This window comes from Schistocerca piceifrons, chromosome 3 (genome assembly GCF_021461385.2).
Source record: "Schistocerca piceifrons isolate TAMUIC-IGC-003096 chromosome 3, iqSchPice1.1, whole genome shotgun sequence".
In the NCBI taxonomy this organism is placed as follows: domain Eukaryota; kingdom Metazoa; phylum Arthropoda; class Insecta; order Orthoptera; family Acrididae; genus Schistocerca; species Schistocerca piceifrons.
The window spans coordinates 429,730,830-429,754,341 of NC_060140.1; the positions used below are offsets into that span (position 1 = coordinate 429,730,830).

Here is a 23,512-nt window from a genome sequence, read left to right on the forward strand (position 1 = left end):
AGTCGTCCGCAATCTGAGGCAAGTTAGTGCTGTTAACAAAATTCACTAAATAAATGAGGGCCAAGGATGTGGTTTAACAGTTACAAATGAACAACTTACAAGAACATACAAAATGGCAGCAACTTATCTTTAACTCTCGTAACACAGACCCCTATTCAAGAAAAGAGAACACGAGAATTAAATTCAGCCTCAAGCTTTAATCAACTGGCTAGTCACAGTTATAATCAGAGGCTCAGCACAAATACAGCTGACAACTATCAGGTTACCAAGTCGTTCGTTGGCGTGTATTACAATAAGGCAAGAAGGAACGACCTTACTTCTACAGAAATGAAAATGAACAGATTCTCGTGCATATTAATTACTTACGCAACACTTCAGCAAGGGAATCTACAACACAATTTGCATACGTATTACACATACAAGGTTTAATCCATTCCGTCGGAAATAAAAAAATTAATAAGTCACTGCTAAAATTACCAGCAGCAGAAAATACCACTAGTAAATAGAGTTGACTTATACTCAGGTGTTCGTATGGCTAATTAAACAATTCAGTTCAATAAGAATTTCACTTAGCAATCTATAAGACCACTCAGACCCAGTTATACCACAAAATTGTTTAAATAATACTAAAGGACTAAACTTCAATTAACAACACTCTTGTTTAAGAAAAGGGTGTCCACTAACATTTAAATAAAACAGGGCAACCCTCAATGTAATTACGAATACAATAAAATGATATACAAAATTGAACATTGTAACTGAACGTAATTACGCATGCCATAAATAACGTAGCAAAGTAACCTTAGAGACACAAGCACAAGCACAAAAACACAATTAAAAAACCACACATGAATGAAAATTAGCTCAACCGGTTGTTGTTGTTGTTGTTGTGGTCTTCAGTCCTGAGACTGGTTTGATGCAGCTCTCCATGCTACTCTATCCTGTGCAAGCTTCTTCATCCCCCAGTATTTACTTCAACCTACATCCTTCTGAATCTGCTTGGTGTATTCATCTCTTGGTCTCCCTCTACGATTTTTGCCCTCCACGCTGCCCTCCAATACTAAATTGGTGATCCCTTGATGCCTCATAACATGTCCTACCAACCGATTCCTTCTTCTAGTCAAGTTGTGCCACAAACTTCTCTTCTCCCCAATCCTATTCAGTACCTCCTCATTAGTTAGGTGATCTACCCATCTACTCTTCAGCATTCTTCTGTAGCACCACATTTCAAAAGCTTCTATTCTCTTCTTGTCTAAACCATTTATCGTCCATGTTTCACTTCCATACATGGCTACACTCCATACAAATACTTCCAGAAACGACTTCCTGACACTTAAATCTATACTCGATGTTAACAAATTTCTCTTCTTCAGAAACGCTTCCCTTGCCATTGCCAGTCTGCATTTTATATCCTCTCTACTTCGACCATCTTTAGTTATTTTGCTCCCCAAATTGCAAAACTCCTTTACTACTTTAAGTGTCTCATTTCCTAATCTAATACCCTCAGCAGCTCCCGACTTAATTCGACTACATTCCATTATCCTCGTTTTGCTTTTGTTGATGTTCATCTTATATCCTCCTTTCAAGACGCTATCCATTCCGTTAAACTGCTCTTCCAAGTCCTTTGCTGTCTCTGACAGAATTACAATGTCATCGGCGAGCCTCAAGGTTTTTATTTCTTATCCATGGATTTTAATACCTAATCCGAATTTTTCTTTTGTTTCCTTTACTGCTTGCTCAATATACAGATTGAATAACATCGGGGAGAGGCTACAATCCTGTCTATCTCTTCCCAACCACTGCTTCCCTTTCATGTCCATCGACTCTTATAACTACCATCTGCTTTCTGTAGAAATTGTAAATAGCCTTTAGCTCCCTGTATTTTACCCCTGCAACCTTCAGAATTCGAAAGAGAGTATTCTAGTCAACATTGTCAAAAGCTTTCTTTACGTCTACAAATGCTAGAATCGTGGGTTTGTCTTTCCTTAATCTAGCATCTAAGATAAGTCGTAGGGTCAGTATTGCCTCACGTGTTCCAATATTTCTACGGAATCCAAACTGATCTTCCCCGAGGTCGGCTTCTACTAGTTTTTCCAATTGTCTGTCAAGAATTCTCGTTAGTATTCTGCAGCCGTGACTTATGGAACTGATAGTTCGATAATTTTCATATCTGTCAACACCTGCTTTCTTTGGGATTCTAATTATTACATTCTTCTTGAAGTCTGAAGGTATTTCACCTGTCTCATACATCTTGCTCACCAGATGGTAGAGTTTTGTCAGGACTGGCTCTCCCAAGGCTGTCACTAGTTCTAAGGGAATGTTGTCTACTCGCGGGGCCTTGTTTCGACTCAGGTCTGTCAGTGCTCTGTCAAACTCCTCACGCAGTATCATATCTCCCATTTCATCTTCATCTACATCCTCTTCTATTTCCATAATATTGTTCTCAAGTACATCGCCCTTGTATAGACCCTCTATATACTCCTTCCACCTTTCTGCTTTCCCTTCTTTGCTTAGAACTGGCTTTCCATCTGAGCTCTTGAAATTCATACAATTGGTTTTCTTTTCTCCAAAGGTCTCTTTAATTTTCCTGTAGGAGTATCTATCTTACTCCCAGTGAGATCAGCCTCTACATCCTTACATTTGTCCTCTAGCCATCCCTGCTTAGCCATTTTGCACTTCCTGTCTATCTCATTTTTGAGACGTTTGTATTCTTTTTTGCCTGCTTCATTTACTGCATTTTTATATTTTCTCCTTTCATCAATAAAATTCAATATTTCTTCTGTTACCCAAGGATTTCTACTAGCCCTCGTCTTTTTACGTACTTGATCCTCTGCTGCCTTCGTTACCTCATCCCTCAAAGCTACCCGTTCTTCTTCTACTGTATTTCTTTTCCCCATTCCTGTCAATTGTTCCCTTATGCTCTCCCTGAATCTCTGTCAACCTCTGGTTTGGTCGGTTTGTCCAGTTCCCATTTCCTTAAATTCCCACCTTTTTGCAGTTTCTTCAGTTTTAATCCAGAGTTCATAACTAATAGATTTTGGTCAGAGTCCACATGTGCCCAGGAAATGTCTTACAATTTAAAACCTGATTCCTAAATCACTGTCCTTCCATTATATAATCTATCTGAAACCTGCCAGTATCTCCAGGCTTCTTTTATGGTTGTCGAACCAAGTGTTAGCCATGATTAAGTTGTGCCCTGTGCAAAATTCTACCAGGCGGCTTCCTCTTTCATTTCTTACCCCCAATCCATAGTCACCTACTACGTTTCCTTCTCTCCCTTTCCCTACTACCGAATTCAATTGGTAATCACATTAAATTCAGCCCCTCAGGAAGGCACCAAGACCAGGCAAATCCAGAACATCTCGTTATACGACCACACTGCATGAAAAATGCAAAAGGCGAAGGCAAGTTGAATATTGTTAGGGCAGCATTAGATATTCAGTCCCACACAGCACTGAATCGCCTGAATCACATACAAACGGACGTCAAGACGAATGGAATTCGTACAATTTGACGCCGTCTCTCCAAAAACTGCAGCAGGAGAAAAACGCTAAATTCTTGACCAAAACAAGCACCCGAGAACTATAGCTGTCGCTGGTAGTCCGGTCCGCTGGTAGTCCAGTTCTACTGCATCCTGCTGTTCTTATGCGCTCCTTGTACTGGCTCCCTCTGCGTTCCGCCGCTTTCTCGATGCACCGCCAGAGATGTTGCTTCACAAGGAGAATCGACACACACAGGTAAATGTAGACCCATCAGCACATATGACTACGGAATTCACTGAAAAGTCGATAAGGAGCTGTCGCCATGGCTCACCCGGCATGTGTAAATATCCAGCATTTTTAACGAAAGTCATCAAACTCTAGCATTACCAGCAGGAGCGACATGTTTTCTCAAATAACCAGCATAAGATTTAGCATGCACCACTGATGACCCTACTTCTGGTTCTAAGTCCATTGCCAGGGACGTGTCGCTTTCCAGCGGATGAGCCATCTTCAGGCTCATTTCACCTGCAACTTGTTTTCTATGCTGAAGGGTAACCGTTTGTGAATGGAGTGGTGCAGCCGCCCACATGCCTGACACTGTACGCCAGCGTTCACGAAGATGGAGAATCCACCACTGGGGGCTGCCGTCCTCTGCAAGAATCATGACAGGCTTCTACATCTGAAGGTACGCTTTGCCCTGAGTTGTAGGGTCACGATGGGATGGTGCATGTGCTTCTGCGACCATCCCATCGGCCAGTCACTCACTGCTGCCTGTTCTCTCTGCACCACGATTCCAGCACCGTTTGCTACTATGCAACTACACTATAATTACTGTAGCCTCTTTTCTAATAAAATGTGTGACTGTTAGTGATGTTAGTGATCATCTCTTGAGAAACCACTGGACAACTTTCTGACGTTAATTCACTGCCTCAATTCAACTCCGCCGAAGTAGACCCTTACATTTTGGTGCGTATCTAAGACGGACATTGGCAGCCGAACCCAGCATCAGAAGGCAGCTGGAGTGGTTGGCATCGAGAGTTAAAACTATCGTGACGGGACGGGATGCTTAGTTGTATGTACAAAGGACGGGTTCTAGATAGGTTTGTATATGTAAGTTGAGAGTAATATTTACGAAGCTGAAGGAGCCAGTGGATTCGGCACAATATCGTCGCTATTTTTGGGAGCAGGATTTGCAACCACTGCAACTTGTTAGGGCAGAGTGAACCTTGTGCTGAGTCGGTATCAATGGTGCATTTTATAAGCCACCAATACAGCCATACTGCTAGACAGTGTAGTAATACGAAGAACCTCATGATTAGAAGTAAGATGTAAGCTAGAATTCTACATCTGTAAATGGGTATGGCCTCGTGTTGTTGCTTTATTATACATGGATATGTATTGGGGATAAAAGCTCTACAGAGTCTGGGACAGAGGGTGTTTCCGGGTAGGGAGGCGATTCAGCCGATAATAAACCGCGTATAGCAACTATCGGCAGCTAAGCTAGAGATGCACAGGCAGGCAGATGCTATGACAAATGGTGGGGCTACTCCATTGCTGGCGCCAGCGGCTACTATCCTGAATACTCTCTTTTCTAAAGAGCCAACTGCGGGGGCAGTAGCAGAGAGTGCATTTCGATCAGATGATCTGCTATTACTAATCACTAATTTATAATTGATGGGGAAGACAAGAGCATTTTTAGGTTTCATTAGAAGTTGAAGAAATCTCTGACGGCCGAGCCGTTTGGACAAGGGCTCAAATAACTCCATAGCAAACATAACAGCACGAAGTTTTTCCGAAGGCAGTTGAGTGGAATGTCAGAGAAGCACAATCAGCAGTAAGTGTCAGTGGGTGGATAAAGAAAGTCAATAGATATATTTACGAATAAATGAGAAGTGACGAAACGAGTAAGTTAATTCTATACGAAGCGCTGAAAAGGCCTCTAGCTGCTATGCTGAGAGACCTACCACCTGACACGCATAGTACAGTTCGGATAGGAATCCCAAATGACTTGAACGCTTCTATTAGAATAGTTACGGAGCAGGAGGCGATGAATATAGGAATAAGGGGTGCACAATAGGCGAGTTGTTTTATCTACAGACATAAGGTGTTACAGGTTTGGAAAAGCAAGGCACGTCCAGAGGTAGCGCCAGCAGTAGAAATAGGATTATAAATGCAAAGGGCGGAATGGGCAAGGACAGAATCTTCAGGCATTAAACGCAAACAGAAAGCCCAAGTCTGCCAAGTAGTGTTCTAGTACTGCAAAAACGTATAGACAGGTGAAGTGTGGCGTAGTACGAGTCGTAAGTGATAATAAGCATAAACACTTTTGGAGACAGGGGTGCTTATGTCGGTGGTAACTGCGGACACCATAGGAAGGAAAGTGTTAAACTGACCATACTTGGCTTTGGGTTTAGTAATGTGAAGCCACTGGGATCAGCAATACTAAGTAATCATATTGGCGTAAATGATTTCAAGAATGGATGGAAGTGGCGCGTCATGTAAGTTAATTTGGCTGTACAATACTTGGGGTAGACCTTCTGTGTAAGCATCATGACGAAACTATGTACAGAGATGCACGGTGGCCAATGTTCTAACTCGGGGAACCTGTCACCAGCGCCCCACTGTCACAGGGTTTAGCTACGTTAAGGGACAAAAGCAATCAAACTGTGTACAAAATCATAAAGTTTTAATCCTCATGATAAAATAACAAACAGTAGTAGCAAACTGCTTTGTCATTTTGTGCGATTGTAGTGCCAGAACTACTTGTTAACTTGATGCGTACGGTGGAGCCTCTAGAGGAGATCCGTGTATTGCAAGCATCATGATGTTTCATGTGAAGAAGTATTGTATGAATGCATGAAATGGACAGTGGAAGAGAAGTACCATTAAGTTTAGATAACTTTGTTGCCAATGAAATGAAGCTAACCAAAGCATAGCAAGTTTAGAGATTTAAGATGAAATTTATTTGGGCACGTCACGTGTGGGCAATAACCATACTTCCGATAAAACAAGAGGTAAAATTAGTTAGGAGGATCTTGACTTAACTAAGATGTTCCTCTGGAGGAGGAAGGGTGAACAACACGTAAATGTTGCATAGTCTAATTTATCATAACTCCTGTTTCGCTTGTTGACAGCATTTGAACCCTTGTATCTTAACTAAAGGTTCAGTTTCACTACAGTAACATTTGCGAGTAGGGCCATTTCTACTACATTAACTATCATAGTAGGTAATTGTGGTAGTGTGATAGTCTATAAGGTTTTTTAATCTTTCTCTGCTTAATGTTATAGAATGCTTATTAATGAATTTTTTAAAGTTGTTGAAAACGTACATCACATTCCGATACTTTTTCAACCTTATGAACAGTTCATCTACTACGCTCCATCTCTTCTAATACACAGGAGTAACCTCCAGTTATTTTTATTTGCGTGAAACGTGATCCTGTTTACCATCATTCCCGTGAACTTCTTGTGTAATTCATTCAGAATGATACTGTACTTGACGCAGTTAGTCTTTTTGCGCCTTATGGTACCCGCACTTCCTTCTATACATCTGTTCTTAGTTTATGTACGTCATCTCTTATTTCAGAGTGCATTCAGTCTTTATCAAGAAAAGCGGGAGTATCTCAAGTTTGAGGTAGCTATTCAGATATTTTCATCGACCTTTGTATGTTTGTGTTCTCGGGCAAATAAAGTTAGTAAATAAGGTAATACGCACTCTATGTTGTCTCGAAAATATAGTGAAAAGTCATTGATGAAACGCCAGTAAGCTATTTGAGGGCATATCCGCGTTCGCCTATAGTTATTGAGGTCACTCGTGGAAATCCTAATTTTGGGTAGCCGCAAGTATCTTGTAGGATTTGTCTCCACTAACAATCAGTATTCACCGATGTAAGTCCAAAAATCATTCGCAAAGAGATTTAATACTGCTTATCGTATCTTACATGAAAACTGGTTTCTATATATTAAAACAGAATATTCACTGTCCTACTTACTTGTGGTTTTAGGACTCGAGATTTAGCACTATGTTCTGCTCCCACACGAGATACAGATTCGTCAATCGCAAGTTAATTAGAAAGTGTTTCTTACTGACGTCGTTGAACTTCTTTCTTACACGGCCGTAAAAGCAGTATAATCCCCGATCTAAATCGGTAGTCTATAATACGCAATCACTGACCGTGAATGAGTATTCGTTACCGGAAGAGCCACTAAATCTCTTTAGATAGTGTTATCAGTACCAAATTTTGGAGGTCTGACGTAAACAGAACCGATTATAAAAGATGTGGCACCTTTGACACTAAAGTAGTATGCCACTGAGGCGTTGACGGCACTGGAAAATATACAATGACAGGTGAGCTTATAATACTATTGCTTTTTCAGATTTTGCTGAACGGTTTCTTTCTTAATGTAAGATACTTCAGTCTTAAGAGTGAAATTGTGACATTATTACTCCGATGCCTTCGCTCCATAGACTACTACACTGAAGTCCAATGTCTCTTTCAAATATATAATATTATAAGCATTTTACCCATTAAGGCTGCTACAGCTCCCTATTTCGCCAATCGGCAATTGTCCAAGGAAACAAAACTAACACTACGGCAGCTATATAAAGACATATATAGTACACCAAAAAAACGTCATGCGAACAGGTAGTTTAAAGTTTTAGCATTAATCTTTCTTAGTTGCAGAGGTGTAATGAAGTACACACTTCGGGCAGCCTTTCATAATGTTTGTAACATCAGCTCATTTCAGAAACCTTTCCATTTATAAGAGATGATAAAACGAGCTTTATTATATAAGGTTACCTGAAAATGCCGTAAATTTTAAGGATTATAATTTTTTTTTACACTTAGTTCTTCCTCGATGGCTATTACGTTGCTACGAAGCACTGGAACGTATTATTTTAGTTTACGAACGCCGTAGGTAGTTTAACTCACTGACATCTCAGCAATTCATACAGAAGAGAGCTATAATTCCTAGCACTGATTCGTATGGCAAACCTGCCTTTTACTCTGGATACGGTTTCCCATATACTTTTCCAGCTCACTTTCTGATACTTTCCGTATTTCAATTTCATCTTTCTAAATGACTTTCAGTACATTAATATATTTAATATGCCAATAAATGTCAATTCCTTCCACGACTTTCTCGCTCGGTTTCTGCACAAATTTCCTTTCATATTCATTCAAGGCAATTATTATCACTTTTGGGTACCGGCCGAAGTGACCGTGCGGTTCTAGGCGCTGCAGTCCGGAACCGCGAGACCGCTACGGTCGCAGGTTCGAATCCTGCCTCGGGCATGGATGTGTGTGATTTCCTTAGGTTAGTTAGGTGTAACTAGTTCTAAGTTCTAGAGGACTAACGACCTCAGAAGTTGAGTCCCATAGCGCTCAGAGCCAATTATTATCACTTTTGGGTACTAGTACCAGATTAACCTACGTTGTGTGCACTTGAACTGCGGCTGAATAGGATTTTGTTCAGTCTGCGGCTTTGAAGTTCCCCATTTTTTATTAGGTACCTTACTAGTTTACTCACAACCTCAGGTCTGGGTTTGAAATTGAAGGCAAGTGGTGCCCTTTCGGGAAGACTTCCTTACCTACTGGACCATCTGATCAGGCCTAGTAAATTGCCTGAAAATCCTAACCAGCTCAGGCTCTTTCTCATGAGTTGCAATCACCCCACGGTGTCTCCAATGAATCTCTCGAATTCTGAACCGCGCAAACAGCTGTTACCTCACAATGTTGTATCGATCTGTGACGCGTAATCAGATCATTCCGTACACAACACCATCTATGTCTGTGCGGTGCTACTTATTGTTACGTTAATTCATCAGCTCATTTTCATTCTGTCCGAGCACGGCTCTGTATGAATAACCCATGTATGTCCAAAACTCATCTGCAAAGAGAACTAAAACTGCTTATCGTATATTAGATGGAACTGCGTTTCTATATATTAAACCAGATCTTTCATTGTCCTTCTTACTTGTAGTTTTAGGACTCGCGATTTCGCACAATGTTCTGTTCCCACAGTTACGCCTTTGGTTTGAAAATCCCTCTCATCTGAAGGAGTGGTGGGTGGGAGAAACTGTCTGTACATCTTTCAACGACTTTTTGTAGAAGAACACCTCTGTGATGCCAGACGATATTGCAGTGCCTGTATTACTTTTGATTACGATGCCAAGTACCGTCGAACATGCATGCATGACCGAAGGTACCTTGCATCGTAATTCGGAGTAGCACAATCATGGCAATATCGCTTTTATCCGCCAATACCGGGCAAGCAACCTTCAACTAAAATGTCTCTCCTGTAGAGGAATATACGTAATGGATGTACGAGTGCAGGCTGTGAGACGTGGTTGAGCCGGCCGGTGTGGCCAAGCGGTTAGAGGCGCTACAGTCTGGAACCGCGCGACCGCTACGGTCGCAGGTTCGAATCCTGCCTCGGGCATGGATGTGTGTGATGTCCTTAGGTTAGTTAGGTTTACGTAGTTCTAAGTTCTAGGGGACTGATGACCCTAGAAGTTAAGTCCCATAGTGCTAAGAGCCATTTGAACCATTTAGACGTGGTTGACGACATATGGAAGTTTGTGTCTGCCTTTTATAACGCCTCTTCTTCTTGACGATTTGGTTTGATTTGTACTTGGCCTCGGATAAAACTCGGCGACAGTCGGTAGAGTGTTGAGATCGTTATCAAATTACGAAGACGACGCTACACAAAATAACAGTGCTGAACCGAAATGTCGACGTGTGTGACATATTTACTTCACCAAGAATCGTAATTAATCGTTCGTATCGTTGTTTAACTGATTAATGATGAATTATTGATAATACCAATACAGTCACATCCACAACAAAGTCTCTACAAGCTGGTCGTAATTTCAAGTATCTAAGAAATCGTAACAGTTGGCTTGTTATCTGAGTCAAAGATTCTACACAAGCACCGAGCGCTACAGTCAAATATTATCGCTGCGCGTAATTATTACTCGGGAGTTTCATGTCAAAAATTTGATAGAATTTTAAATCACAAATGCAAGAGAAGGTGGTTTATTGCACAATATCAGTCACTTCCTAACCGAGCCTTGGGGAGAAAACTTTCCCAGGTGTTGGAGGGAGTAAATTACATGCTTCGGACCTATCACTGAAGTTCCATAACCCACTGGCTATTATGAATGAAAATTGTCCATCAGTGTTCGTTGCCTAAACCACTGTCTAAGTAATGCTTAGTTCAATTATCTAGTGAAAAGTTATCTTTATTCTAGTAGGTAAAAGTCCTCCTTTCGAATTCTAATGCTGTGATATTTGAAGTCAGAAGATCGTATTACTGCGTCATAAAAGATCGCAATTATTCAATCTCAAAAACAATCTAAGCGTGCCAACATGTACTAGCATTCAAAAATTTGCCCTCCTTCCGCTAACTCTCGTAACGTAGTGACAATCCATTGAATTATACTTAGTCACCACTCACGATTCACAAAGAGTACTCACACGGAGTATTCTTTGGGATCGTTGGTTCTACTTTGCGAATGTTAATTTATGCTAATTTTGCGATTTATTATGATTTTGATTTTAATTTTACTGAAATTTAATCTTTCTTTCGTAGATTGCTAAAATGACAAGTCTTAGATTCCTGATTTAATTACTTGTTATTGTCCAAATAATAGTGATAAATGGAACTTTGTTCGCTTATTCACGTTTCTGGGAATTTGGGACTTGGGGGGAAATCTTTGGGGTATAGGAAGATAATTTTTGATTTTTATTTCTCGTCCGAGGAAGTGGCATTACACTGTGAATCGTGCTCGTATAGTCAAATGTAAGTCGACAGCTCACTATGAGTGGGAAATCCGGGTTCGAGTCCCTCTCCGGCACATATATTCATTGTCGTCATTCCATTATGTAGCATTATACAGCTGATGTTTGTCCTTATTCGCAACTGCGAGTACTTTTCATGTACCTCTGTGGTGTATTGTCCTGGGATCAGCAGAAAATTTATCCCGACGATCTGACGCCATAGCTGTCAATGTCTCCCCAAGCAGGTCCCGCAATCTGGTTAGTTAGCATCAAGTTTACAAATAAAGAAATCAGCTTCCTTGGTCATGTATCTCTAATAATCCAAGAACAAAATCTACTGGCCTGGGCCATGCATCCTTCCTTTTGAAACAACGCAACCTCTAAACATTATAACATGTTGCTTGCGTACCTGTAGTACTACTTACGCAGAGCGCTTAAACATTTGCTTGGAAACTAACGATTTTCTCGATAATTTCGTTACTTGAACAAATTTGTACACGTCATAAATTCAGGAGCGCCGTTTCCACAGATATATCAATGATTATAAAAATATAAAAAACTGTGTTAATTACATGTCTTCGAACGTATAAAAGCTATCAACAGTCTTAATAAAAATGCTTTCGATTGAAGAAGATATTCTTATTAATTGTTATTAAACACAAGATGAAATTTAATGCTTTTCATACTATTTGTAATACTTGAAGTAGCATCTGACTATATGTGCTTTAAATCTTTTGACATTTACTCTTGTTGTTGTTGTGGTCTTCAGTCCTGAGACTGGTTTGATGCAGCTCCCCATGCTGCCCTATCCTGTGCAAGCTGCTCCATCTCCCAGTACTTACTGCAACCTACATCCTTCTGAATCTGATTAGTGTATTCATCTCTTGGTCTCCCTCTACGATTTTTACCATCCACACTGCCCTCCAATGCTAAATTTGTGATCCCTTGATGCCTCAGAACATGTACTACTAACCAGTCCCTTCTTTTTGTTAAGTTGTGCCACAAACTCCTCTTCTCCCTAATTCGATTCAATACTTCATCATTAATTATGCGATCAACCCATCTAATCTTAAGCATTCTTCTGTAGCACCACATTTCGAAAGCTTCTATTCTCTTCTTGTCCAAACTATTTTCTTCCATGTTTCACTTCCATACGTGGCTACACTCCATACAAATACTTTCAGAAACGACTTCCTGACACTTAAATCTACACTCTATGTTAACAAATTTCTCTTCTTCAGAAACGCTTTCTTTGCCATTGCCAGGCTACATTTTATATTCTCTCTACTTCGACCATCATCAGTTATTTTGCGCCCAAAATAGCAAAACTCATTTACTACTTTAAGCATCGCATTTCCCAATCTAATTCCCTCAGCATCACCCGATTTAATTCGACTACATTCCATTATCCTCGTTTTGCTTTTGTTTATGTTCATCTTATATCCTCCTTTCAAGACACTGTACATTCCGTTCAACTGCTGTTCCAAGTCCTTTGCTGTCTCTGATAGAATTACAATGTCATCGGCGAACCTCAAAGTTTTTATTTCTTCTGCATGGATTTTAATACCAACTCCGAATTTTTCTTTTGTTTCCTTTACTACTTGCTCATTACACAGATTGAACAACATCGGGGAGAGGCTACAATCCTGTCTCACTCCCTTCCCAACCACTGCTTCCCTTTCATGTCCCTCGACTCTTATAACTGCCACCTGGTTTCTGTACAAATTGTAAATAGCCTTTCGTCCCTGTGTTTTACCCCTGCCATCTTTAGAATTTGAAAGTGAGTATTGCAGTCAACATTGTCAAAAGATTTGTCTGAGTCTACAAATGCTAGAAACGTAGGTTGGCCTTTCCTTAACCTAGCTTCTAAGATAAGTCGTAAGGTCAGTATTGCCTCACGTGTTCCAATATTTCTACGGAATCCAAACTGATCTTCCCCGAGGTCGGCTTCTACCAGTTTTTCCATTCGTCTGTAGGTAATTCGTGTTTGTATTTTGCAGCTGTAACTTATTAAACTGATAGTTCGGTAATTTTCACATCTGTCAACATCTGCTTTCTTTGGGATTGGAATTATTATACTCTTCTTGAAGTCTGAGGGTATTTCGCCAGTCTCACACATCTTGCTCACCAAATGGTAGAGTTTTGTCAGGACTGGCTCTCCCAAGGCCGTCAGTAGTTCTAATCGAATGTTGTCTACTCCCGTGGCCTTGTTTCGACTCAGGTCTTTCAGTGCTCTGCCAAACTCTTCACGCAGTATCGCATCTACCGTTTTATCTTCATCTACATCCTCCTCCATTTCCATAATATTGTCCTCAAGTACATCGCCCTTGTATGGACCATCTATATACTCCTTCCACCTTTCTGCTTTCCCTTCTTTACTTAGAACTGGGTTTCCGTCTGAGCTCTTGATATTCATACAAGTGGTTTTCTTTTCTCCAAAGGTCTCTTTAATTTTCCTGTAGGCAGTATCTATCTTACCCCTAGTGAGATAAGCCTCTACATCCTTACATTTGTCCTCTATTGATCCCTGCTTAGCCATTTTGCACTTCCTGTCGATCGCATTTTTGATTCGTTTTTATTCCTTTTTGTATGCTTCATTTACTGCATTTTTATATTTTCTCCTTTCATCAATTAAATTCACTATTTCTTCTGTTACCCAAGGATTTCTACTAGCCCTCGTCTTTTTACCTACTTGATCCTCTGCTGCCTTCACTACTTCATCCCGCAGAGCTACCCATTCTTCTTCTACTGTATTTCTTTCCCCCATTCCTGTCAATTGTTCCCTTATGCTCTCCCTGAAACTGTCTACAACCTCTGGTTCTTTCATTTTATCCAGGTCCCATCTCCTTAAATTACCACCTTTTTGCAGTTTCTTCAGTTTTAATCTACAGTTCATAACCAATAGATTGTGGTCAGAGTCCACATCTGCCCCTGGAAATGTCTTACAATTTAAAATCCGGTTCCTAAATCTCTGTCTTAACATTATGTAATCTATCTGATACTTTCTAGTATCTCCAGGATTATTCCATGTATACAACCTTGTTTCATGATTCTTACGGTAACTTAAAGCTCTTTGGCAAGACACCAAAATTCGAATTTTGCCCCTTGCTGCAAAAGGACACTATTTTCTTGCCACGCTTCTCATTTTTTGGGACCCTTATCTAAGCCCATAAACACCTTCCTTAATTTTTTTTCTTTTATTGCAGCTTTTTCCTGATTTTCTTGCGAGCATTTTGTTGTTTATAAGAGAAATGACTTCCTTATTTCATGCCATTTGTAAATGGTTGCGAATCAGTATAAAATATCTAACTTTTATTTTACGTCCTCTTAACTTGTAATGAAAACTCGAACTGTAGAACAGTCAGGGAAAATCCGATAGAAAATAATTGTGTGTACGACAAATTCTCCTATCCCTCACTTTATCGCTGTAAATAGCCTGCAAAAATACAAATGGAAAGAGTGCATTTCATTCTGCCCTTTTAATTTCACGAGAATCAACAGCCTTCTATTCTTGAGTGTAAATTTGCCACTAAACAACTGTACTGCATTCCTAGATTTCACCACACCGAATGTGTCCAAAGCCTGACTTTTCGTTGTGGCTCAGTAATTGAAACAAAATTCCATAGAAACTGATGGAACTGTTACGAGATGCACTATTTGACATTCAGCAAGTTTTTTAGGAAGAAAAGATCAGCGAAATCGCATAAAACAACACTGATACCTCACAGCAAGTGTTGAGTTAAAACACTTGTAGAGTGGACCCATATATTTCTTAGTTTGTTGTTTCATGGAATACACTTCGTTCCTTATGAACATTTCTTGTAATTACAATTTTAAAAAAAAACTTTGTAAAAGAATAACGACGCTCACAATTACCTAAAGACGTTGAACAGAGTTAATTCATTGATAAGAAACTGTAATGATTTGTAACATTAAGGAATGACCTTGCAACCGGGAATGTACAGTCCCCAAATACAAGTAAGAACCCACACCAAGTAGGTGTGGCTGCAAGCGAATTCAACAAACTTATTCTTGTCAGTGAAATGAATTACAAATGACTAACAGTTCCCAAGCATGGAAAACACGTTAATGAAATAGACAACGCCCAACCAAAATACACAAAGGTTAACAAGTCACGCCAATGACTGAGGCAATAAACGTGCGGGCAACTAGCATGACAAAACAAAGTTGAGTAACAAACGGGCCGCGACCGCAAGCCCGATCAAGAAGGCTTAAATTTCAAGGTCTGCCTCAAGGTGATACTTAAGGTTATGAGGGACGAGGTTCATCATCGGCTAGGAGAGGCACAGGGAAGAAGAACAGCTGTGACCACTTCAAAGCTGTTATCGTGACATTCGACTAAAATAGAGGAAAAATAACCTTAGTGGCAGGGGAGACACTTGAATCCCGCCTCTATAAAAGGCACGTCTAGTGGCTCAACCATTACACCACCTAGTTCATTTTCTTTAGCAGCAAGTGTAATACATCGGCCAAACAGCATTTTGCTTTTAGCCCGTAAAGATGGTTAATCGAAGCCCTGACAAGACATGACAGCATGACAGTGCGTCAAGGAGTACCACATCATGTATTGCTGACAGCCAGTCATAGGCGGAGTGGGAGGGCTATTCGGAATTAAGGAGCTATCGGTCGCGGAAATGCAAACCACTGTGAAAATGAAAACTGTTTCATCCGAAACGTCTCTACATAGACTCAGGCATCTGTCTGGCGTTGTTCCAACTCCCCAATACCCTCCTTATAGACGATCGCCTCCTGTGATTTCCGACAATTTTATACGCTGGGTTACAGCCGGCTGTCCGTCCCAAAATGTTGTCTTTATCCAGACGTTCATTTGACCTGAGTTGAAAAGCAGAGGAAGGAAAGTCCGTGCTGTATGGTGGGTGATCAAACATTTCCCATCGAAAACGATGCAGGAGCGTCCTCGTTGTGCCTGCAGTGTGCGGCCGAGAACTATCATGAGGAAGGAAACGCATGACAGTTACTCTATGGGGTGCTGCATGCAATGAGAAGAAATCTCAAGGCATGCAACCATTCTTGGCGGTAGACACTAATTTCTAGAAATTTTTAAGCGCTCAGTGAGGGTTCGGGACTGGGAAAAGCGACGTGGCGCTAAGTATGGGTATACTAGAGACACTGCCAAGCACATATGTTGAGAACTGAACCGGATTTTCTCTGTGGTTATCATTTCGTGATCGATCGCTCCTTACTTTCAGAGTAGCTCTCTATAAACAGTAAACCATGCGGTAAAAAGAAACAAAAGGATTGATCACAAACTATTTACCTACAATTTAAAGTTATAAGTTATTATGTATTTACAGCGGAGTGTTACTAGCGGACAGTTTCGAGATATAACCCACACAGTTCAAAGAAAATTAAATGATACTGCTTAACAATCCAAGCCGAAATGAGAGAATTAAGAAATCACATGATGAAACACATCAGTAAAAAGAGCAAAGTAGATTTAGTTGAGATACATTACAGCAAGACAAGGCCGATGCCAGTTATATATTACAGAAATCAAATGCATTTGTTATTTCACAATCTGTAATCTGCACATTTGTATTAAAGCGAATAATTCTCAATTTTCGCAGGCTTAGCGGTGATTCTGGTTCTGGTGGCAGCGGCTCTGGGTGCCCACCAGCAGTCACTGGCTGACCCACCAGTATGTCCAGAGCGGATCCCGGGCGTTACATTCAACTTTACCTTCTACCCAAATGAAGACGACTGCACCAGGTAGTGGGAGTGTGACAACGGAAACCTTTATAACGGATCGTGTATTGATGGACTGATTTGGAATCCCAACGTGGACTCTTGTGACTGGCCATACAATTACGACTGCCCTTACGACAGGAAACTACCTTTAGACGTCACACACTGTCCTCAGCCATCCCCAGGTGAGATTTTCAACGTTACGTTCTACCCCAATGAGGTTGACTGCACCTTGTATTGGGAATGTGACAATGGACTTTTGAGAAATGGATCTTGTCCTAATGGTCTCATATGGAACAACGACTGACAGGCCTGTGATTGGCCTTAGAACTATGACTGTCTCTATGACAGAAAGGAACGTAGTGCCATGCCAAATGAGGCATTTGTTTGCCCTGCAGTTCGTCCACATTTATTAGGCGTTGTTATGTTTTTGCTCAATGACGCTAGTTGTCACAAATACTGGGAATGTCTTAATGGTAGGGTGAAAGAGGGCACTTGTAGAGATCTTGTGTGGAATCCTAATCTCAAGAAATGCGACTTTGAATCTAACTATCCTTGCAACACAAGTAACTGATTGTCTAATAATGACCTTAAACAATTTCAGTAAAAATGTTTGAAGTTGCCCTTAGTAATACACATATCATCTGTGGGGTAACATTTTAGAATCATAATGCAATGAACTCGCATGTTACGAGCAGAGTGATCTAATGTAGTGTCTGTATATTTATTTTTGTATTGTTACTGTAAATTAAAGTTTGTATCAATTTGGAAAATATTTTGTTGAATCTCTTATGCATAGCACTACAGCAATCCTGAAAACCGTAAAACCTTCGAAACAAGACTGTGTCAGTCATTTTTCAGCTTATGTTATCATACTTGTCTGTACTACTATGACGTGAACGTTTGTTAACAGTGTTTTGCAATCTTGCCTGGGCTGCTATCCAATTAAAACTAACTGAATGTTGCAGGCATGTAATATTTGTCAGATCTGTAAACACGTCTTATGAATGGGATGCGATACCTTCCGTAATATTTGAACATACAGGGTGGCGCAGGGAAACGGGAAATTTCGAAATAACGTCATTTCCATGAATAAATACGTAAAACTAATAATTTATTAACGAAAGTGAATGTATTCAGTATGCCATTATTCAGTATGTCTTTACAATCAAAATGCCCAAAAGTGTCTCTTTACTTTTTAAAGATGACATCGGAAAGATGTGCTCCCATTTGGTGTTCACACTCTAACAGCCTGTTATGAAAACTCTGGAATGCGCGGTGTAACAAATCTTGGGGAATGGCAGTGATATCGTTTTCAATGTTCTCCTTCAGTTCATGGATTGTTGCAGGACGTGTACGGCACACTTTGCCTTTAAGATATCCCCACAGCAAGAAGTCGCACACACTAAGACCAGGGGATCTCGCAGGCCATGCAATGTCACCGTTACGTGAAATACTGCGTCTTCCAAACAATTGACGAACTGCTGCCATCGATTGTCGAGCAGTGTGTGACGTGGCTCCGTCCTGTCGAAACCACGTGTTTTCGACGTTAAGATTAAGCTCGTACAGTCTCGGTGTAAAGAATGTTTGAAGCATTTAAACATATCGAGCGGATGTTACTATCACTGCACTAGCATCCTCACGTTCAAAATTATAAGGGCCGATAACACCATGACATGATACAGCACACCATATTTTGACCTTGGCGCTATGCAGTGGTCGCTGGTGAAACTCACAAGGATTGTCCCGTGCCCAATAACGAAAAACCTGTTTTTTCACGAATCCGTTCAGGTGGAAATGGGCTTGTCTGATACCCATAAGTTACCAAGGAAATTGGCGTCCTCGTTGATTTTAGCCAATATCTGGCTACTAAACTCCATACGTGACGCTGGGTCTCGTTCATGTAAGTGTTGCACAATTTGCAACTTATAGGGATGGAAGTCTAATTCGTGCAGTATTCTTTGTAAGCTTTGTCGCTTAATCCCTAGCGAAGATGCACGCTGTCGAACGGAGCGGCGAGGACTTCTCTCGATTGCAGCTCTAGCAGCTGCAATGTTCACTGGAGTACGTACAGTTGGAATGTCACCTGGAGGTTTCTTTTTCAAGGCAGATCCTGTTTCTTCAAAATTACACACCCACGTTGTAATCTCATGCGGAGATGGGACACGTCCATGACGTCCAAGCTGGTAATGCTGTCGAAATGTTCTCTGCGCGGCAGCCGCACTATCGCAATTTTTGTAAAACGCTCTCACAGCTACTGCACCTTCCGCACCAGTCCAATCCTCCATGATTACTAAATGGCAATACGTTCACTTCAATTGCGCAAAGTTTCGAACATCTGCCGGCGCTGCAGTGCTGCCAACTGTAACGTTCAAAATTTCTCGTTCCCCTGCGCCACCCTGTATAAGCTTGTTTGTAAGTGTATTTGAGAAAACTGAGCTTTTAAGTAAGTTAATAAATAGCAGCAATGCAGAACACTGTACATAAATATGCAAAGTCCCCGCATCATGCTCTAACGAAGAGAAATAAAAGAATAACAAATGCAATCTTCTTCTGATCGACGACTATAGTACTGAAACACTACATTTACTACTACTAAAATCAAAGTTTCTTTTGTTACGGTTTCCATATCTTAAGTTCACGTACATATTTGGTTATCACCTAGTCTCACTGTACTACGCATATTTAGCAGTTACACAAGCCACAGTCATACAAGGGGCGATAAAAGGGTTTTCGTTCGAAAACTGTCCAGAATCAGGCAGAACTGCCGCGTGCGTTGAGGCAATCATCCCATAGACGCACCAGGTTGGAGATTTCCCTCTCTTCTGCATGAACAAGTCCTTAACTGCTTGCTACACATCCTCTCCGACGGGACGCCCCGACCCTTCAAGGAGTATTTTAAAGGACAGGAGGAGTGATAAGCGCATGGGGCGAGTTACAGGGAAAGGTCAGGTGTCCGTGTGTTTCCCAGTTGAGTTGGCGTGACTTCTGCTTTACGACATTTTCGATATGGGGACGTGCGTCACCGTGAAGCAGCAATCTTCAACGGGGACTTTCGACAGTTATTTTGCCCCATACACATTCCTCTTTCTCCAATGGATTTCTACTGGTGTTTGTCCTTTGGCAGCCAAGAGACAATTACAGCATGTTGGTGTCGTTTGGACATATTTGGTAACAACGTCGCAGTAGTTCACATTTCCGCGTTTACTGCACGTATGTCGGAAAGACACGGATGTCACACTAATCCTTTACCTACCCGTTAGTTCTTACATACGTCCATCTTACTTGCGCTATGTGGCATATACGTTGCAGCAACGCTCTCAAAAGGAAAATTTTTATCGCTTCTTAAAGAACAAACTATCGTCTTAACGTCAGTACCGAGGTTTTGGTAACGTAATGTTGTCCATAACACGATTTTATTGTTTTATAGTGACAACTACTTGGTATTTCAGACAATTCGGCCGCTTGTGATGTTATACAGGTTTAGAAACCGTTGCGAATTATTCTAAAAGTTTGAGGTCAATCCCGGCCATTGTTAATATTTTATTAAAGTTGCCTACGGTATTTACACATTAGCTAACATGTTAGGTACAACACTAACTCTCATACATTCCATCCAGCTCCAAGCGTCCTCCAAGGATCCGGTTTACCATCAGTCGCTTGTATCTAACACACAGTACAATATCCGAAACCAACGCCAGAGAAACTAGCCAAAGGGTCCTAAGGGATGCCTAAGGGATGCCAGATTCGATGTCTGTTCTACGCTTCATTCATTTCGACTATCCCTTCGGATCTACTTCAACAACGCCACAGATCGGTGTACCCACTTGGTCCCTTTTTATCGACATTGCAGAAATGCAAGAAACGCAGTGTGATTTACGGCCGTAGCTGTGATCCATAAACAACTTTCCGCGATGTTACCATCTTCCTGACACTCGATACATGAAACACTAATCAGTCAAGAGAATGTTTGCAATGGTCTAAAAATATTAAACTGCGTATATTGCTGTTAAGTCCCTCCAGGAATTCCACATGGGCAAAGATCTCTCTGAATGAGAAATATATGTCTTTTCCTATTGTATCGAGGAAAAACGAATATCTGTGAGATAGAGTATCTGGGTTACAATGTTACTGATGTAGACTGGTAGACAATTGATTGGAAGGATATTCATTTAATCACAGTTGTTATGGAATGTAAACATAAAAAGTGTTGCGATTACCTTCTATTCGTTTGTCTCTGACCAATATGAGTTGTTTTAAAATTTCATTCACGAGAATCTGCTTTAAGAACAAGTCAATGTAGATGACCAGCAGCCTTAACACTTCATAGTATAACAGATATGCGAATTTCACAATCATACTTCGTTATGCAAGGTGCTTCTTTCCATATTTACAGTCAGCTGCATACAGCATTAGTGAGTGTCATTAAGACTCGGTCTGACCACTGAGTCTACTGTGTAGTTTACCTATTTGTAATTGGACTGTAAAACACTAATTACATTGTTTAACCTAACACGAGAAAGCCACACATGAGACTGGCGTCTCTAACATTACTTGTGATACTGCAACACATCCTTTAGCCACTGAACACTCCATGTACTTCTCATTTCTGAAAGCTGCTAAATATCACATGTGACAACGGTCGCTTTGTGATATGGAGTCACGTGCAACGGCAGCTAAAAATGGCTGCTTTGAAACAGAGTATACATGCACTTCCAGTACTTCAAAGACCAATCAAGATAACGATTTGTCTACAGACGAACATCATTAGATGGGGAAAATACCTTGTTTATGTTGTCTTTTATGAATTATGTGCACAAATAAAGCTTAACGAAAATGGCATGTTACGTACCTCAGCTAAGTTATACTTATTTGACATTATTCTCATAAGCGTTCATTGTAGCCAACTAATAACACTTTCTTACAAGCGAGGTTTTGGATCCAACATAGGCTATGGGTTGTTTGAGAGACTCGACGGATTATGTGTTACCATGAGATGGGAGTAAATGGAAGAGATTTCCGTCATACATATGCTTGCCTGATTCCTAACGCGAAAAAAGCAATCAACAGCACCTTTCTGCTTACTGACTCTACATAAACACTTTCGACAATATCATGTTAACGATGGAATGCGTACTATGATAGGCTCAAAAAGGAAGGACGATAGGAAGAAGGATTTAGCATTTCATGTTTGCCAAAGTCTTTAGTCATGGAGGAAAAACCCCGATTGAGTAAGGAAAAGAAAGGAAATCGAAACAAGTCCGTCATTTGTGGCTGTGAATTTTTTGAAACTTTGGAAAACATGAATCTTGGTTCAATGGTTCAAATGGCTCTGAGCACTATGGGACTCAACTGCTGAGGTCATTAGTCCCCTAGAACATAGAACTAGTTAAACCTAACTAACCTAAGGACATCACAAACATCCATGCCCAAGGCAGGATTCGAACCTGCGACCGTAGCGGTCTTGCGGTTCCAGACTGCAGCGCCTTTAACTGCACGGCCACTTCGGCCGGCCATGAATCTTGTTGCTGGACTAAGGTTTGAATCTACTCCTCCTGAATGCAAGCTCACTACCTTCATCACTCAGTCCTCTCTGTCGCCTCTAGAAGGACCCCGTTATTAGAAACGTTAGCAATGTAATTTTTGTTGGTATTTTGATACGGTTTCTGCTAAGGGAAATAATTTAAATTCTCTGCATCGATGTCACAGACCGCTGCTCTGAACACCACATCGTTAATACGAGTCCCGCAGCTCTCCTGCAGTCGCTCCATACTGTGTAGCTTAATCAGTCGCTACCCCACTGAAACTTATTTGGAACTACACTTGACTGGGAAAAGTGTTTAATGTTCTCGGTACTAGTGACATCAATTTTTGATTTAGTGTGATGTAGTGGTCTCAGATTATCAATATTCATTCTGTAGAAGAAATCTGGCTTAACGTAAAGTTAGCTACACGACTCTCACAGCGAATGTTTCTACAAAATTGCACATTTGCGTGTGCTACTCTGAACAATTCGAAATTTGCTGCTACATTTTTAATGCAAGGTAATGACAGAGCATATGAGAGCAGGTAGTAGCATTCCGTATTTTAAGTAAGTGCGGAGTTCTTACCTTAAACAAAGTTTAGTGCCTAATATCTTAATAACAGTAGCCCCTGCCACCCAAATACGGGAAAATGTGTAGGCTCCATACATATGCACGTAAGAGCTTCACGTAACGGAAATTAAGATCTACCAACCCATCCATGATGCGGTCGTTGATGGTGTGTTACTACAGGACAACGGGAACTGCAATTGACTTGGAACATAAGTGAGGTACTGAGGTATGTAATGCCATTGACACCAAGCACAATTATTAGGGCATGTTCCCTAGATTCCAGGGGGAAATCCACGATGCTGTAAGCCTTACCCTCCTCCCTCGGGGTCGATTCTTCTCTAAGTCAGCCATCTGGCTATTCTCCTTATGCCATATACTAATAATTTGTCATGTTACTGTTGTAATTTCTGTCCAACGAACGTAA

At 40.8% G+C, this 23,512-nt stretch overlaps 1 protein-coding gene across 1 annotated transcript in view; it reads left to right on the forward strand.

Annotated features, from left to right (window-relative positions):
* The window catches only part of LOC124788720, a 77,832-nt gene that overhangs the window by 49,065 nt on the left and 5,255 nt on the right, over window positions 1-23,512 (forward strand). Inside the window, exon 3 of the mRNA XM_047255998.1 lies at window positions 16,876-17,017. Within this exon, the coding sequence (XP_047111954.1) occupies window positions 16,876-17,017 (142 nt within the window). The remainder of the gene's footprint in view (window positions 1-16,875; window positions 17,018-23,512) is intronic.